The sequence below is a fragment of the Agelaius phoeniceus genome, chromosome 3, assembly GCF_051311805.1.
Source record: "Agelaius phoeniceus isolate bAgePho1 chromosome 3, bAgePho1.hap1, whole genome shotgun sequence".
Taxonomy (NCBI): Eukaryota; Metazoa; Chordata; class Aves; order Passeriformes; family Icteridae; genus Agelaius; species Agelaius phoeniceus.
Window position 1 is genome coordinate 63551356 of NC_135267.1, and position 17510 is coordinate 63568865.

Consider the following 17510-nt stretch of genomic DNA (forward strand, 5'->3'; position numbering starts at 1 on the left):
AAGAGGTACATTGGCAGCTCTCTTTTCACTGATTCAGGAAGGTGAGACTTTATTAGTTTAGACTTGCTGTTATTCATCTACACATTAGAAACCTAAGTCCTTTAAAACTATTCATGCTTAGAGTCTTCAAATGTAATTACTCAGACCTCTAAGACACAACATAAAATTTTCTAGTGGATGGGTAAATGAAATTTTCAGACCTCTACTGTAAAGAATAGAAGATTTTCATCATCATCTATACCTAATATCAAAAATTTCTTATAATTGTATTTTTTCCCCACAGGGAATTTGAAGATAGTCATGCCTATTAGATGTTTAGAAGATGCAGGTAATTATTTTATACTGAAATAAAAATCTGAAGTGCCTATTACCTGTGTGTTTTCCTGCACTTTGCTATTGTTTCTTTAAGCCAAATTCATTTTGTCCACTGTAGGAATGAAAAGTATTCCAGTATCTGTAATACTGATTTTTTTACTCTTTTCCTTGATATAGTTAAATCATGGCTGTCTGTATAATTCTCACTGTTTTATCCAGAAAATGTTTTGTGTTTGGATAACATGAAAACAGAGAGGAAAATTTTACTTCAAATTCAAATGCCATACTTTTCTATGAAAATCATACCTCTGAGCTTTTAGTCTTTTTGATAGAACTGTGGAGACCTTTTTGTGTTTAAGCATTAAAAATGCATGTATACCTGCATGGAATTGTTTCAACAGTGAAATCTAAAATGCTAAAGTCACATAAACAAAAATCTCTAATACATCCTTTACATCTGGCAAGACATTCTCACTAGAATTTAACATAGTGATTTGAAGATGGAGTTGGGGAAAGGTACCAGTAGTGCTGGGTTTGAAATGCTTCTTTGATGTCGCTTTTTTGACTGTTTAGAAGTAGTTTAGAATGGCAAACAACACCTTCTTATAAAACCAGTTAGATGATCTAAGGTAAGAAGTGCCTCAGTTCAGCAGTTTTTAGCAATATTCAGCATATACCCCAAGCTGACTAGTTAGAAACAAGCATCTCCATAGTGGAGGGCCTTGTGCATGGACAGCCTCTATGTCAGAAGCATCTGTCATGATATGGGAATATTTCTTCTTTGATCAACCTACTTTGACTTGAGAGGAAGGCCAGGTGACTAAAGTGCATGTCTGAACCCATGTCTGAGTAATACTGGATAAGGTAATTCCAACTCACAGTGTTAGGCTTCTATTTTCAGCAGTGATTTGCTGAAAGAGCTTTGAAAGTATATGGTGGACTTTTTGAGATCAGGCCTTTAAACTGTCCCCTGAAAGCCTTACAAAACTACTGTTTAATTTGGAATGTGTAGGTCTTTATTTTCCAGTCCTAGAGCTGCTATTGAGTAGTGATTATGCTTGTGTGCAGTCTCCGGAGCCAGTCTTTACTGTGTCTGCTCACAAAAGAGAGTTTAGTGAAATGTAGTTACTTTTGCTGAAGTCCCTCAGTAATTTCCATGTAAGGCTAAATAGAAGTGCAACTGACTGCACCAATGTTGTTTAGTATGGCTGTACTAACTGGTGTGTGCGGGTTTGTTTTCTTTTTTATTTTATATTTCTGTACAGATGGCTGTGTCACCATGGAAGAGATGAAGACAACTTTGCTCTAGGAGATCACAATCTCTGGATCATTCTGCATCTGAGAATTTCATAATAATGAAACATGTCCAAATGCTATAACAAGTCTTTGCAAATGTACTATAAACTGTTTAGGAAAGTTCATGCCATGAACAGAACTGTGTAATACTCTCATTAGTGTACAGACACAAATCTAATGCCTATAGACTACTGTGTGGAAAGTTCCAAAGAGAAAGAAAAGTCTGTGAACTTGCAACAGCCCTGGAAAAATGGGAGCAACAAGACTTTGAAAAGCACAGCTTTGGGCACACTCCATGTGTCTGCACAGCTTTCAAGTGAACTAGCACTTAAGACCTTGTGTAACAAAATGGACTCTGGGGACACAGCTATAGGGCAAAAAGCTACCTCAAGGTCTGGAGAACCTGCTAAAGTACCAAGTAGATGGAGGCAAGAACATTCAGCTGTTATTAAGATGAGCACTTTTGGCAGTCAAGAAGTACAGCGGCAACCACAAATAGATCACGAGCAAGTAGGAAACACGGCATCAGCACAACTTTTTAGTTCTGGGAAACTGGTATCATCAAATGAAGCTGCCCAGCAAGTCACAGAGAAGCAATATCCACAGCATCGTCCAAGCCCTTATTCATGTCAACATTCACTTTCCTTTCCACAGCATTCGTTGCCACAAGGCTTCTTGCACAACATAAAGCCACATCAGAGCTTGGAAGGCCCTCCATGGCAGTTTCCTAGCCACTTGCAATCAGTTGCCTCAGAGGACTTGTTTCCTTTTCATATGCATAGCCATAGTGGAGGTTTCTCCAGGAAGAAGATTTCAAGTTTGAACCCTGCATACAGCCAATATTCACAGAAATCTTTAGAACAATCAGAAGATGCTCACAAAAAAGAGCACAAACCCAAAAAGCCTGGCAAGTACATTTGTCCTTACTGTAATCGGGCCTGTGCCAAACCTAGTGTACTTAAAAAGCATATTAGGTCTCATACTGGTGAGCGACCGTACCCTTGTGTCCCTTGTGGTTTCTCCTTCAAGACGAAAAGCAACCTTTACAAACACAGGAAGTCACATGCCCATGCAATTAAGGCAGGGTTGGTACCTTTCACAGAGTCAGCAGTCTCTAAATTGGACCTTGATGCCAGTTACATTGATGTGGAAGCTGAAATTCATTCAGATGGAGAGCAGAGCACAGACACGGATGAGGAGACCTCACTCCTGGTGGAGGGGTCTGAAAAACTGAGCCCCGTCTCACAGCTCCCACTGGACATTGCTAGCAGGAGTGGCTTTCACTCCTCCATGGAGGAGTCCTTGGTGGGGCCGATGAAAGTCCCCATTTTGATTATCCCTAAAAGTGGGATTCAGTTACCCAGTGAGAGTTCACCATATATTAGCTCTGATATGTTGCAAACCTCATCCTTAAGTACCAAGTCTGATGACTCTCATACAGTTAAACAGCGACTTGCACTAAGACTGTCAGAGAAAAAAGGACAAGATTCTGAGCAGTCATTAAACCTCCTGAGCCCACACAGTAAGGGAAGCACTGACTCTGGCTATTTTTCCCGCTCAGAAAGCGCTGAGCAGCAAATTAGCCCACCAAATACCAATGCAAAGTCTTACGAAGAAATAATTTTTGGGAAGTTCTATAGGATTAATCAAAGAACAGCACTAACTGTAGCCACAACAAATCAGGAACACAGTTTAATGGGTAGAAAGGGCAAAACAGACCCATCACCTCTTTTAAATAACAGATTAGATATCAAGATGCTTGAGGAACATATTTCTCACCTGACTCCAAATAAAGAGGAACTCATTGACTCCAATAATTTGAGCACTATTAAATCTACACAAGTTTATCCAGGCAGCAATACAGAATGTAGACAATCCCAGACCACATCATCCATCAAAAGTGAATCCAGCTTGTACCAAGTGAGTCAGCAGGGTGATGTGCCTGTCCTTCTAGAGCCCCCAGTAGATTCATCTCCCCTTATTAGAAGTAACTCCATGCCAACCTCTTCTGCAAACAGCCTAAGTATTCCCCCATCTCTGAGAGGAAGCCATTCATTTGATGAGAAGATGACTGGCTCTGATGATGTATTTTATCCCGGGACAGTGGGAATACCCCACCAAAGAATGTTGAGAAGGCAGGCTGCCTTTGAACTGCCATCTGTACAGGAGGGACACTCGGATTCAGATTATCATGGAAGACAAGGGAAAAATATTATTATTGCTTCGAGCAGACAGACAGCAGGTGACAAAGGACCATCCTTAAAGGATAAGAAAGGAGACAAGACCTTTTATGACTATGATGCCAGTGGAAAGCACTACAGAAAGTGGGAAGAATTTGAAGCTCAGAAGCAGAACTACAGGGACTCACCATCCTTAAGTGGGATGAACAAAGGGGGAGAGTTTTTTATTGATGCACTTGGACAATCCCAGTCAGTGCCATCCATGCTTGGAACAACTTTTGAAAACAGAAAGCGCAGGAAAGAGGAAAGTGTTGGAGATGAGGAAGACAGTCCTATGATTTGCAGCAGTACAACTGGCACCCCTGGGGGAATTCAACCTTTGGACTTTGATCCCAAATCCCAAATTCAGGAAGTGCCAAGAAGTGGATTTGCCCTTCAAGGCCTGGAAAATGCTCCCCATTGCCATGCGGAACGTTTTGAAATGTGCAGGCCTTACTTGCAGTCTGGAAGTCCAGCAGCTTCTTTGGAAGACTCATCCCTTACTGCAGAGCAAGAAAAGGCTGTGGAATCACTGGTTAGAAAGCCCCCTGGAAATGTCATCTCTGTCATTCAGCACACAAATTCATTGAGTCGGCCAAACTCATTCGAAAGGTCTGAATCTACAGAACATATTGCATGCCAGCAGGAAAAGATGTATTCACCATCTGAAACATGTGAGAGTGAGATTTGTGAGTCCCCAATGAGCCCAGACCGAGCTCCACAAATGGAAAATGCTGACAGCAGTAAGCCATCCCCGTCCCAGCAGCCTCAGCCTTGTCATATCCAGCCCAGGTTGGTTCGCCAGCACAACATACAGGTACCTGAAATTCGTGTCACAGAGGAGCCAGATAAGCCTGAAAAAGATAAAGAGGTGCAGAGTAAAGAGCAGGAGAGACCCACTGAAGAATTCCAGTGGCCCCAGAGAAGTGAAACCCTTTCTCAGCTTCCAGCTGAAAAGCTACCACCCAAAAAGAAGCGTTTAAGACTGGCTGACATGGAGCACTCCTCTGGGGAATCCAGCTTTGAGTCGACAGGTACAAGTCTCTCTCGCAGCCCTAGCCAAGAAAGTAATTTGTCCCACAGTTCAAGTTTTTCAATGTCCTTTGAAAGAGAAGAGAATATGAAGTTCATCACACCTTCCAAACAAGATGAATTTGGAAAACAGTCCGAGTTTTTAACAGTTCCAGCAGGTGCTTACTCACTTTCCGTCCCTGGGCATCACCATCAGAGGGAAATGAGACGCTGTTCATCTGAACAGATGCCCTGTCCTCATGCTGCTGAAATCCCAGAGATCCGAAGTAAATCCTTTGATTATGGGAACCTGTCTCATGCCTCTTCAGCTGGAACACCTACTGTGGCATTGTCTCCATCCCGAGAAAGGAAGAAATGCTTCTTGGTTCGCCAAGCTTCCTTCAGTGGTTTTCCAGAGATTTCTCAGACTGATCAGAACACAGAACAAAGTATAAAGCAGGAGCAGATGGAACATTCACAGGTTGGTCTTCGCTCTTCCCAGCTTGTCTGGCATCACTCCCCTTCCTCTGTACTCCAGCCCATTCAGGTGGATGACTCTGGAAAACAGGCTATTGGCTCTTGTGCTCAGCTTAGTAATAGCTCATCCCACCTTGCCCAGCAACAGGCTCTTGTTGCAGACAGCCCGGAAATGCTAAGGACTCCCTTAGTCCAACAAGCACCTTATATTCCTAACAAACATCCATCAGGGCAGCAGCAGCTATTTGCACATCAGGAAAAAGTCCCGTTTCCCCCTATTCATAGCACCTTGTTTCAGTTCCCCTATCCAGCTGTCTGCATGGTTCACTTACCACCATCTCAGCAGCCTATCTTGTGGCAGTCCTGCACAGAACCTCTGCACTTCCAGCATCCATTTGTACAACAGCTGCAGAAATCTTATGTCAAACAGGCTTTCCAAATAGATGTACCTCCAAGTTATCACCTGGAACATGCATCTGAGCTTATTGGAAAGAAAGCAGCTGATTATGTGCACGCTAAAGAGCAAGCATACCAGCATTACTCAGGAACATCTGGGTCGTATTCAAAAAATACTCTTGCTAAGTACCAGTCAGACCATAGCATTAAACCAACAGATACCTCCTCTGAGCAGCATCTTCAGACAGATTTTGACTCCCCAAGTGATGGATCTGTACAGTCTTTGCCAGGAACAGTTGTTCCCGTCAGGATACAAACCCACGTGCCATCTTATGGTAGTGTCATGTACACAAGCATTTCCCAGATCCTTGGACAGAGCAACAGTCCTGCAATTGTAATATGTAAAGTTGATGAGACAGTTTCTCAAAGAACATTGGCAACTAATGCAACCATGCAAGGAATTGGATTTAACATAGCTCAGATGTTGGGTCATCATGGAGGAATAGAAAAATATCCCTTGTGGAAAGTGCCGCAGACACTTCCACTTGGACTGGAGGCACCAATTCCCTTGTGTCTGCCTTCCACTTCTGACATGGCTTCTACCTTGGGAGGAAGCAAACGAATGCTTTCCCCTGCCAGCAGCTTGGACCTCTTCATGGAGACCAAGCAGCAGAAACGAGTCAAAGAAGAAAAAATGTATGGACAGATAGTTGAGGAACTAAGTGCAGTTGAGTTGACTAACTCAGATATAAAGAAAGATTATCCAAGAATGCAGAAGCCTCAACTAGTAAGGCAGAGCTGTGCTACTGAGCCAAAAGAAAGTCTGCCATCCATGTCATCCTCTTCATCGCTGTCATCCTCAACATCTCAAGATTACCCACCTGTCAGCATGGCGGGAGCTGATGCATTCCCACTGAGCAGAGAGAAACTTTCCAGTTTTGATTCTGCATCCCCGGGACAGAAGTCCAGCGGCCCATCTGAAGGAAGAGAATCACCAGAAGAGTTGGATGTGGACGAAACAGCCTCAGATATGAGCATGAGTCCACAGAGGTCTTCATTGCCACCAGGAGAAATTCAGGCAGAAGACCAACTGAAACATCAAAAATTACCTCTTGGGATGTTAGTCCAGATGTCATCTAATACTGTTGGGAAAGTCACAGCCTCAACCATTCTCCTGACAGACGTAGCAGATTTTCAACAGATCCTTCAGTTCCCAAGTCTGCGTACTACAACTACTGTGAGCTGGTGTTTCTTAAACTATACGAAACCCAATTACACTCAGCAACCAACCCTCAAAGCTTCTGTTTATGCCTCATGGTGTATAAGTTCATGTAACCCAAACCCATCTGGGCTAAGTACAAAGACCACTTTAGCACTTTTAAGGTCCAAGCAAAAAAACACCACGGAAATCTACACCCTGGCTGCTATGCACAGACCTGGAGCTGGTAAACTGACATCATCAAGTGCATGGAAGCATTTTGCTCAGGTAAATAAGAAATTTTAATAAAATTAAATTCATATATGTTTATGTGAGAAATTTCTAGTAAACTATAAAACGTGAGTTAATTTTTTTTTAATTTCCCTATTGGGAAATCAGCCAGTGACATGTTCCTAAGACAACTTTGGAGCCTCAGTTTATCCTTCTGCAAGCTCTGCTACTGCTACTGTCTCTGTTTCTGTTTCTATTTTCAAAATCAGATGTAAAAAGTGAGGCTTTTAAAGCCTTCCATTTATGTGTGCCAGAGTCTGACACATTATCTCCTTTTATTTTGCCCTTTGTTTTTCCTGATAAACTGTGTGTCAGACACAAACATCCACATGCATTTGTACGAAAAGATTAAGATAAAATTCAGTAAGGATCTTCAGATCCATTTAATGTCTTTTACATATTGACTCTCCCTCACGGATTAAGCGTTTGCTAATAGTGCCAGGTAAAAATCTGTAATGGCAATAAATTACCTTCTGAGGCTTTTTCATATCTATTTTCCATTTTTTTTTTTTTCCTGAGGAAAGATACACTATTGTATTTTCTCTCAAGACTCGTAAAAATTTGTCCGTGTTGCCTCCTCTTTTATTCTCTGTCAAATTAAATGGGACAGATGAATTCATCGTATAGAGTTGGACCAGAATGAGAGTTTGGCTTTGACCTGGTATGTTAAAAGTATTTGAAATGAAGTGTGCGTTTATTGTATGCTCCAGAAGTAACACCCTTGCTTGACTTTGTTCTACAGATGAAACATGAGCCATTCTTCTTGTTTGGCAGCAAGCTTGAAAAGAAAGTAGTGGGGAATATTATAAAAGAAAGAGTAAAAGGAGACATTCATGGAGATAAAGACATTACATCCAAACAAACTGAGCCGATACGAATTAAAATCTTTGAAGGAGGGTAAGAAAATATAACTGGAAATTTAAAGCTCAGCCTGTTATTTTAAAGACATTTGAAAATGAATATGAATGAATTAGAATGTGAACAGTCTTCTGTATTCTTGGCATGTCCTGTAGCTCCCAAGTCTCTTCTTTTTTGTGTATTTGTCAGTCTTAAAATGCACCACAAGGTACTTGTATGCTCACTTTGCTACTTTGCTATTAAGACAATTGTTTTCCATCTGTGTGAGAGAGCACTCACTTGAAATTGTTACTTTAATTTCTTAAGTCATAAGGAAGTGGATGAACTGTTAACATTTTGATATTTTCTGTGCCATTTCTTTGTATTTAATGACTTTCATGAGGATGTGTTTCCATTTTTAGGCACTGTGTACTTCCAGTCAGTTGAACGGGTTGACAAGGTGTTCTTAGTATTATTCTTGCAATATTGTATTATTTACTGAGGTTGGCTTTTGGAGATAAAATGTAAAATGCCAATGAAATCTATGGTATCTAAGGCTAATCCATAGATCTCTCATGTATGGTTGATAAAATGCTGTTTCATTTTACTATGGCAATCTATCACTCCAGTGATAACAGAAGCAAATAACAAAGAGGGGAAAGCCAATTAACATTGTTTTGAGGTTTAAGAAACTTGTTAAGAAAGGAAAATTAAATAGACACTTGTTTGTCTCTGCAGTATTCTCTAAAATGGAAGATATTGTTGAGTTTCTTTTACAGAATTCTGACACTGTGCAGTTAGTTTGCTAGTTTTTAGTTTTGCATAGGCAGTTGGCTAAACAAGATGTGATTTTTAGTCTTACCAAACTCAGATGGTCCCAAAGCACTGTTTTATTGGGGTAACTAAATAGGTCAGGAGGGAGATGTGAGAAATTCATACATCTATTTCCTTCTCCTGTCAGTTTGTACCCTTTAAAATCTCAATTGTCCTTCATCGATGTTGTGTTTTTTTCTATGATTGAGTAATCTCCATGAAATTACCATTGCCATTTCTCTGTAGTCCACAACACTGAAGGAGTATAGCCTACATCTTGCCTGAAAGACTGAAAAAGTTCTTTTGGAGGTTTTTATAGGTGTGCTGGCCCAGACACCCTTATCCTGTTCTCTGTAGTTGTATCTTGTCCTAGTACCTAAGCCAGTAAACTGGCTTTACAAGAGTAAGCCAAATTCAGTTGTAAGCCTAAGTTTACAAGAAATGTAAAAGAGCTGGTGCTTCAACTCACTCCCACTTTGAAGTATAAAATTGCTTCCCACTTTGTACCATTTCTGAATTTGGATGACCCAGCTGAAGATAGTCTGCCCTGATGTAAGCTACATGATGAGAGGTCAGAAGAGTAAAAGTGTGTTAAGAAAAGCAACTTAAAGGAGGATTCAGATGAGTGTGAGCTGCAGCAGATCACTCTATAAAAAACTTCTACTATCTAATACTTACGTCAATAAATTTTGTGTGTTAATTGCACTACCTTAAGTTTTCCTGTACATCAATAAGGTTTATGAAACTATTCGAGTAAAATCATGTAATTCACACTTCACTTAGAAATGTCTCCTAGTAATACTTGGCTATGTTTAGATACACTTTGAGTAAAACAAAACATATGAAACCTTGATGTGCACATCAATTTCTGGAGTGGGGAGAACAAATAGTCTGTACAATAGACTGGGACTTCCTCAATAGAAACATATAAACTGCAAAACTGCAGCAAATGAGATGATGCAGTGATGCACTCTTTCCTCATGCATCATAACTTCATGGTACATTTTACAAGAATTATTTGTGGAAGAACAGATTAATTCTTTCCATTCTTGACATTCATTTGGCTATTTTTTAAATTGATGTAATATACCTTAGATATTATTGTCATGTCTAGCACTGCTTTCTGTCAGGGTTATTGAATTTTTCCTTCTCTTCAAGTTAATGTCTATTGCACTTAAAGCTATCTATTGTCTATCACTTCTTAAAGCTAGTTTTTGATGTGGGTGGGTTTCTATGCTTGCTTCTTCTTGGCTGTTTGTTGAGCTATTTTGTTCTTCTCTCTTCAAGCACACCTTCATCTCCTCTCAGCACATAGTGCAATGAACTATATAGCAAATGTCTGTTGTCTTCATGTCACATTTTCTCCCCTGGATAGACAAGCATGGATGGTTGTACCTTGTTTTGGCAGGATATTTTCGTTTTGGTTTTCGGTTTTCATGGGGAATGGGTTTCCTTAGGCTTTGTGATTGGTTTTGTTTCATAGGTGTGAAGAAGGTAATTAGCTGAGAAAGATCTGTGCTTGTCTGCTTTTGATTTGTGTGAAAGCCTGTCCACCTGGCAGGCAAGTGGAGCTCTTGCAGCTGCCTTGTGCCAGTGGGGTGGAGCATGCATATGGCTGGGCAAAAAGCAGATAGCTGGGGCTGGGGATGAGTAAGAAGCTGAAGGAGCAGAATCAGAATTGAGGCAAAAAGTAGATCATTGAATCATAGAGTTGTTACAGTTGGAAGAGACCTCTGAGATCGAGTCCAAATGTCAGCCAGTTCCACCAGATGTCACAGCACATCACCACCTCACCGCAGAAAGCCCATCAAGAGCATTTTGTAAGCATCATAGCAGAGGGAGTTTGGAAGGAAGAAACTAAACACTGCATTGTTACCACTGGCAGGTGGCTTGATTCAAGTGAAATTATCTCAATCACAAAATCTGCCTTCCATCATCTGACTGCAGATGTGACTGATGGGATATGAAGCAGTAATTTCAGGTTCAATCCTTGCTGCAGTACAGTTAGTTACCAGTGGTGTGCAAAGAAAGAAGGACAGGACAAGCATGCCTGCTCATCTGACACCTAGTTTAATGACATTAGCTGACAGCAAGAATTCACCGTTTGCTTATGTTTGTACTTTCATATCTACCAGTAATAGACTCTAATTGAAGAACCCAAATAAAATAACATTTTGAATAGAAATTGCAGGACTCTGAGGCTTGTTAATGCTTTTTAACTCAAGAGTCCCATCCTAGTCAAACTCTGAGCAGCAGTGGCCAAAGTCCTTACATGGACATTACATAGTAAGAAGGGGGAAATTACTCAAAGCTTTGAGAGAGGCACAAACTAGCAGTAAGATCAAATATTCCTGAGGTCTAAAAGGTAATCACCATGACTCTGACTTCTGGTCTTTTAGTTTTTGCACCAGCCCTTCTTTAAATGTCAAGTTTGTGTGTGTCATTTCTCTTACAGTCATTGTTATGATGAAGCATGCTTAAAGAGTCAAGGTCAGTTGTGGCCAAAAACCATCTATATGAATGATGAAGAGACACATGTTTTATCATTGTCTTTGTGTCCAATGGGATCTGACAGGTGACAGAAGCCAGTGGAATGAGGTCAAGCAGAAGAAGAGCAGAGATGGAGCAACAGAAAAGCACATGTAATGGCATAGCATTTATCTTACCAGTATCAGTCAGGGGTGGTACGGTAGACTCCATCCCAGAAAAATCAGATTGTAAGGAGAGATGAAGAGAAGATAAAATAGCAGTATTTCAAATAATAATGGACTTTTTTTTTTTTGTCTGTGGGAGAAAGCTTGGAGGAAGTTGATGAAGCAGTGGATAGAGAGATAACTAGCAGTCCTTGGCATGTGCTTATGAAGGAGAACCTGGGAAATGGGGAAACCAAGATCCCAAAAATATTGTACAGAAAACCTGCTAGAGAGATGACTAAATACTACATTATTTCAGACTATTCCAGTTTTGTCCATGCTGCCAGGGACAATGAAGGATATGGGAGAAGTACAGCTTTGTTGGAAATGAGATGAAAAAAACCTGAATTTAGGCATCTGCATTTGAAAGAGGAGCTAATGAGTTTAAAAGATAAGATTGACTTCAAAACAGGACACTGTTTTTCTAGAATATTAACTTCAGAATTTATATTGCCTATGATATAGCTAAACATATGGGAAAGTGTTCATCTAAGAACAGCACACTTGAAAAATGTTCCAGCTCTGTAACCCAAAAATTGTCACTTTTTTTCTTGTAGAGTTATCATCACATTAACAGAATCTTTCACATAGTCCCTTTTTTATTGAAGTACTGAATGTCAGTATCAAGGATATTTTGTGGGTTGTGCATCCACAGAATGACTGAAAGTACTTTGTGCTGCTTAGGATGAGGGCAATGGAGGATAGAGAGCAGAAGAAATATTATTTCTCACTTCTTGCACTTCCTGGATTTTACTTTGAGTGAATGAGGATGGAATTCTTCCCCAAAGGAATGCAGTCTTCAAACCTCAGAACAGCCTGAGTAGATTCCCTAGACTCCTTTAGATTTCCCTATTAACAACATTTTACATGATAATAAAGGCAATGTACAGCTTTACATAGATTTTCATATCTTATTTATTTTCTAACTGCACACTATGTGATCAGTAAAAAAACAGAATAGAAACCTTATGTCTGTGTGTCGGTTCTATGCCGTGATAAGAAAAATTTCAGTAATAGCTTTCTTCAAAGTATCTGTGTTTGATCATTTTATTTCTAAAGCATCACATACCTGAGTGAAATCAACTCCATGTCTCTTTGGGGAGCAATTTATCTTAGGGAATGTCAGGCATGTGTAATGTGAATGAATATATCCTTGCTCGTCATCCGTGTTCCCTTTATGCTTAATGGGAAGAAACGGGCATTTCCAGGATGTGATTTATCTGATCCCAAGGGATAAATACACTAAAATAGTTAAATGAACCGTGCTGCAAAATAATGCTGTTTTCAGTGGTGGTAAATGTCTGTGCTGTACAAGACTACAGTGAGCTGAAGTCCAACCTATAGGCTTATATTTGCAATTGTGTCTATAGGAATGGTTCCTCATTGTTTTCCTGATAAGGTGTTTATACTGTTCTCATACTGCAACCTGTTGGTTTCATATTGTTTAAATACATTGGGACCAGTACATTCTCTGAAAGCCAAATACTTTATGAGTTCCATACTGAAAATTCAGTAGTTCCTTTGGACTTCTGTGAGTTTGCATTGATTATGAGGATCAGATGCATAGAAGTGATGTTTGTACATGTATCAGACCTAAAATCTGAATGACTTAAATACTTGCTCTCTTCCAACAGGTATAAATCAAATGAGGATTATGTCTATGTCAGAGGTCGTGGCCGAGGAAAGTACATTTGTGAAGAATGTGGCATTCGCTGTAAAAAGCCAAGCATGCTCAAAAAACATATCCGCACTCACACTGATGTCCGGCCTTATGTATGCAAGCTGTGCAATTTTGCCTTCAAAACTAAAGGTACTTGACCTTTTTAGTTGAGCTCTTGCCACTTCTGGAGGTATTTTGCCCTCTGGGATCCAATCACCCATTGCAATCAAGAAGAATATTTTCTTCAGAATAAAATTGTTGTGTTTATATATACAGGACTGTATAAGAAAGTTTGTTCTCTTCTGTTCAATTAATCCAGGGATTTTGTAAGACTCAGACTCCTTGGATAGCTTCATTAAGAACCTAGAGGCTCTTGGATGGTCCTTCTGTCTGCAGGGAAAATGTAGTAGCATAAGAAGCACCCTGAAAAATAATACTTTGCCAATATTGTTGCATGGTGCAAATTTTAATTGCAGCAACACTTAAATGCTACCAGGAGACCATATTTCTTATGACATAATGTAGAAGCAGAGCATCAGCTGCTGAGGAATACATGCCTTCACAGGCTTTACAGTGGGTCAGTTTCAAGTTTATAAATAATATATGTCTCCTAGATGGGCCAGTCCATCCACTGTGGCATTAATTATGAATAGAGATCTGATAGCTTCTGTTCACATGTATTTATCAGCACAGAAAAAAAGCTTCCATTTGTCACCCTGTGGCCACAGATAATGGTATTATTTGGAATTCAGATTTGTGATGCAACCATCTCCTTGAAAAAAAAAAATCCTTTCCTTGGTATCATTTCTTTGTAGCACAGCCTAAATGAGCCTTACATTCTCAGTTTCTTAGCTTCCCTCTGGCAGACAAAAGAATGGATTCTAGTCCCAGTGCAGTGAAACTTAACTCAAAGGGGGAGAAAGGATGCTGAAGGAAATTTCTCCCAAGATCCCCATGCAGTTTCATGGCTGTTTTGTGGATTGAGAATTGTAATAGTTTCCATTACTCCAGCAGTTCTTTCTGTGCCAAAGATGGGAACAGCTGATGGATGGTAGTAGACCCATCAGCCTAATTTAAGATGGGCACATTCATGGGCATGTAGAGACAAAGACAAGGAGCTGCTTGTTTGTAGTCCCAGTAGACCATCTGGTGAGCTGCTCTCATATCATTGCTTACATTTGACATTGCTGGAGGAATGGGTCTTGAGTAGGGACTTGAAGTACATGACAGGGTTGTGGTTTTATAGCTGTGTTCAGAGAGGACATTCCAGGAAAAAGAGGTGTCATGCTATTGCACAGAAGGGGCATGAGTAGCAAGAGACTAGGTTAGCCTTTGAAGTACAAGAAGTGTTTAACTGGTGCATTACTGATTATAAGCAGTTGTCAGCCTCATAACTACTGTTGCTACTTTGCTGAGAGCAGTAGAGGATAAACTTTCAGAAGTACTTAGATTTTTAGTTTTTCCGAGAATTTAGCCATCCAGAAGCATCAATGGCCAAGTCAAATTTTTCATGCAGTGCACAGACTCAAGAAACTCCTAGTGACAAGGGAATTATTCAAACTAGCTGGAGCTGAAAGGCAGAGAAGAAGAGCATTGTGAGTTTCTAAGCACACCTGCGCTATTCAGCAGAGGAGTGCAGTGTTCCTGACCCCAGATGGCATGTACCACAGCACCATCTGGAGATGCTGGTTGGGGTCCTAGAAGCAGCATAAATGTATTTCCAGAGGGCTTTCCTTGAGCTAAGAAACACCATGACTTGGTAGTGGGTTGGTCTTGCTTGTGCCATGCTTTCCCTTTTGGGTGTTGCAAACGAGGCTGAAGTGGCAAATGGATTAGAGCTATATTCTCCAGCTTGTGCTTTGTGCTCAAGATTCTTTGTCATGAAATGTCTCTTGGGGCCAATCTCAACCCAGTTTTTTAATCTATGAAAAAACAGACCAAGGCAGACGCTCCAGAAAATCAATAGTCTAGTGTTAGATTTCTCCTTCAGGGGAATGGGAGATTTGCTTTCAAATCTCTGCTGTGTCTGGTTTAGATCCATACTCTAAATCTGGGAGCTGAACCTGAATTTCCCCCATCCCAGGTGAGTGCTGTAAGCACAGCTCCTGTCAGTTCAGAGACTGCAGCTAGATGGTAAATTTGCATAGAAAAGTCTCCTATAAGTGTCTTTTTTTTTTTTTTTTGGTGGGGTACTTTTGCCTCCAAATGCTTCAAATACATGGAGCATTTGGAAACCATGTGTGAAGTAAATGGGAGAGCCCTTACCTGGAAAGTGCCACTGTGTAAATGGGAGCATGAGCCCTGAATGGCTGCTGTGCTGTGGACTTACTTCAATGTCTAGGCAATCTGTACATAGTATGAACAATGAGTCCAGGAACAGATAACATCCAAAAGTGGATTTTGTAGGGGTGCCTAAATATCATGTGGAAAATTGGAGAGATGCCTATGTATGTCTCAGGCCCTGAGTGTATTTAATTTTTTTATTTTCTATATAAAAAACGACTCTCATTAAAACAGGCTCTGAGGCCAGTGGTCTTGATGAGTCAGCCCTGTCTGTTGTGGTGTTTTCTAAAGCTAAACCCCATTACCTGCAGCATAATGGAGTTAAGATACACCAAAAGCTTACTTGAAGAATGATCTTTGTTGTTGTCCATTAATTACATTAATCTCTGATCCACAGGAAATCTGACAAAACATATGAAGTCTAAAGCACACATGAAAAAATGCTTGGAACTTGGAGTATCAATGACATCTGTAGATGATGCTGAAACTGAAGAAGCAGGTATGTCAAAATGATTTAATTTAGTTGGAATGGCCTCATTCCAACAAAAGTATGGAAAGTATGGAGTCTGTAAATGACTCACTGCACTTTAGCACAGTGATGGGCATGGGAAAATATATTACGCATATTTGGGGCATTTTTTAATTGAGAGTTAACATTTTAATAAACAGGAAGTAAAAAAAAAAAAAATTCTATCTAGTTATCTGGATTATACTTTTTTACATGAAAAAGCACTAGAAATAAAGGTATGGCCTGTTGTCATCTGTCTCATATGAGGTTCCGAACAGTGAAGTTGCAAGGTAGTATCAGATAATTTGCTTCCATACTTCAAGTATAGAATTTTAGGCATTATTTTGAAAAAAAATGTGGTTTTAATCAATGAGGAATGGCTTTATGCAGCCATCCCAGATGAAGAGCATCCAGTGATGGCATTGATTGTGCTGGGTGGGGAATGGTTGTGGCGTGAGAGGTGGGATATGTGCTAATCATTTGGACTTGCTGTGGTTGTTACAGAAAATATGGAGGACATGCAGCAGGAAGCAGAGAAGAGCAGCAGCCTGGCAGGGCTGTCAGCAGAGCACCAGTTTTCTGATGCAGAGGAATCAGATGGCGAGGACGGCGACGACAATGATGATGATGATGAAGATGAGGATGATTTTGATGATACTCAGGGAGACTCGACACCAAAAACCAGATCAAGAAGCACCAGCCCGCAGCCCCCTCGGTTCTCCTCCCTGTCAGTGAACTCGGCTGGAGCATCGCAGGGGGCTTCCCCAGAGGGCTCCCTTTCCGTGGGACACTCTTCCCTCATCAGTTACTTGGTCACCTTACCTAGCATTCAGGTTACTCAGCTTATAACACCAAGCGACTCCTGTGACGACACACAAATGACAGAATATCAGAGGTTTTTCCAGAGCAAGAGTACGGATTCAGAGCCCGATAAAGACAGATTGGACATACCCAGCAGCATGGACGAGGATTGCACGCTTTCGTTAGATCCCAGTTCTTCTCCGAGGGACCTCTCACCTTCCAGTCAACAGTCGTCACCTGGCTACGATTCTTCACCCTACAGAGATAACTCACCAAAGAGGTATTTGATGCCAAAAGGGGATTTGTCACCCAGAAGACATCTGTCACCCCGACGAGATATTTCACCCATGAGGCACCTTTCCCCGCGGAAGGAGGCTGTGCTGAGGAGAGAGTTATCACCAAGACGGGACGTGTCCCCAAGACGTCACCTATCGCCAAGGAGACCAATGTCACCAGGGAAAGATGTGTCTGTTCGAAGAGATTTGTCTCCCAGGCGAGAGAGGCGATACATGGCCTCTGTTAGAGCGGCGTCTCCCCGCAGGGGCTTGTACCACAACCCAGCATTGTCCATGGGTCAATATTTACAGTCTGAATCTATTCCAGTGGGACATTCAGTAAGTATGAAAGAATATTTTCATTCCTCCTGTCAAAAACTGTGCTCTTACTGAATTTGAGCATTTAAAAAATCTTTGCAGCCTTGTAGAAGACATAA

General features: G+C 40.8%; 1 protein-coding gene across 8 annotated transcripts in view; it reads left to right on the top strand.

The window, feature by feature from the left end:
• HIVEP2 (HIVEP zinc finger 2) overlaps nucleotides 1-17510 on the top strand; it is a 136832-nt gene that overhangs the window by 110231 nt on the left and 9091 nt on the right. For all 8 annotated transcript variants that reach the window (XM_054630738.2, XM_054630739.2, XM_054630746.2 and 5 more), the window contains 6 exons: nucleotides 284-328; nucleotides 1581-7200; nucleotides 7946-8100; nucleotides 13181-13356; nucleotides 15887-15988; nucleotides 16502-17412. In XM_054630738.2, coding sequence (XP_054486713.2) covers nucleotides 1789-7200; nucleotides 7946-8100; nucleotides 13181-13356; nucleotides 15887-15988; nucleotides 16502-17412 — 6756 coding nt within the window. In that variant the 5' untranslated portion in view covers nucleotides 284-328; nucleotides 1581-1788. The remainder of the gene's footprint in view (nucleotides 1-283; nucleotides 329-1580; nucleotides 7201-7945; nucleotides 8101-13180; nucleotides 13357-15886; nucleotides 15989-16501; nucleotides 17413-17510) is intronic.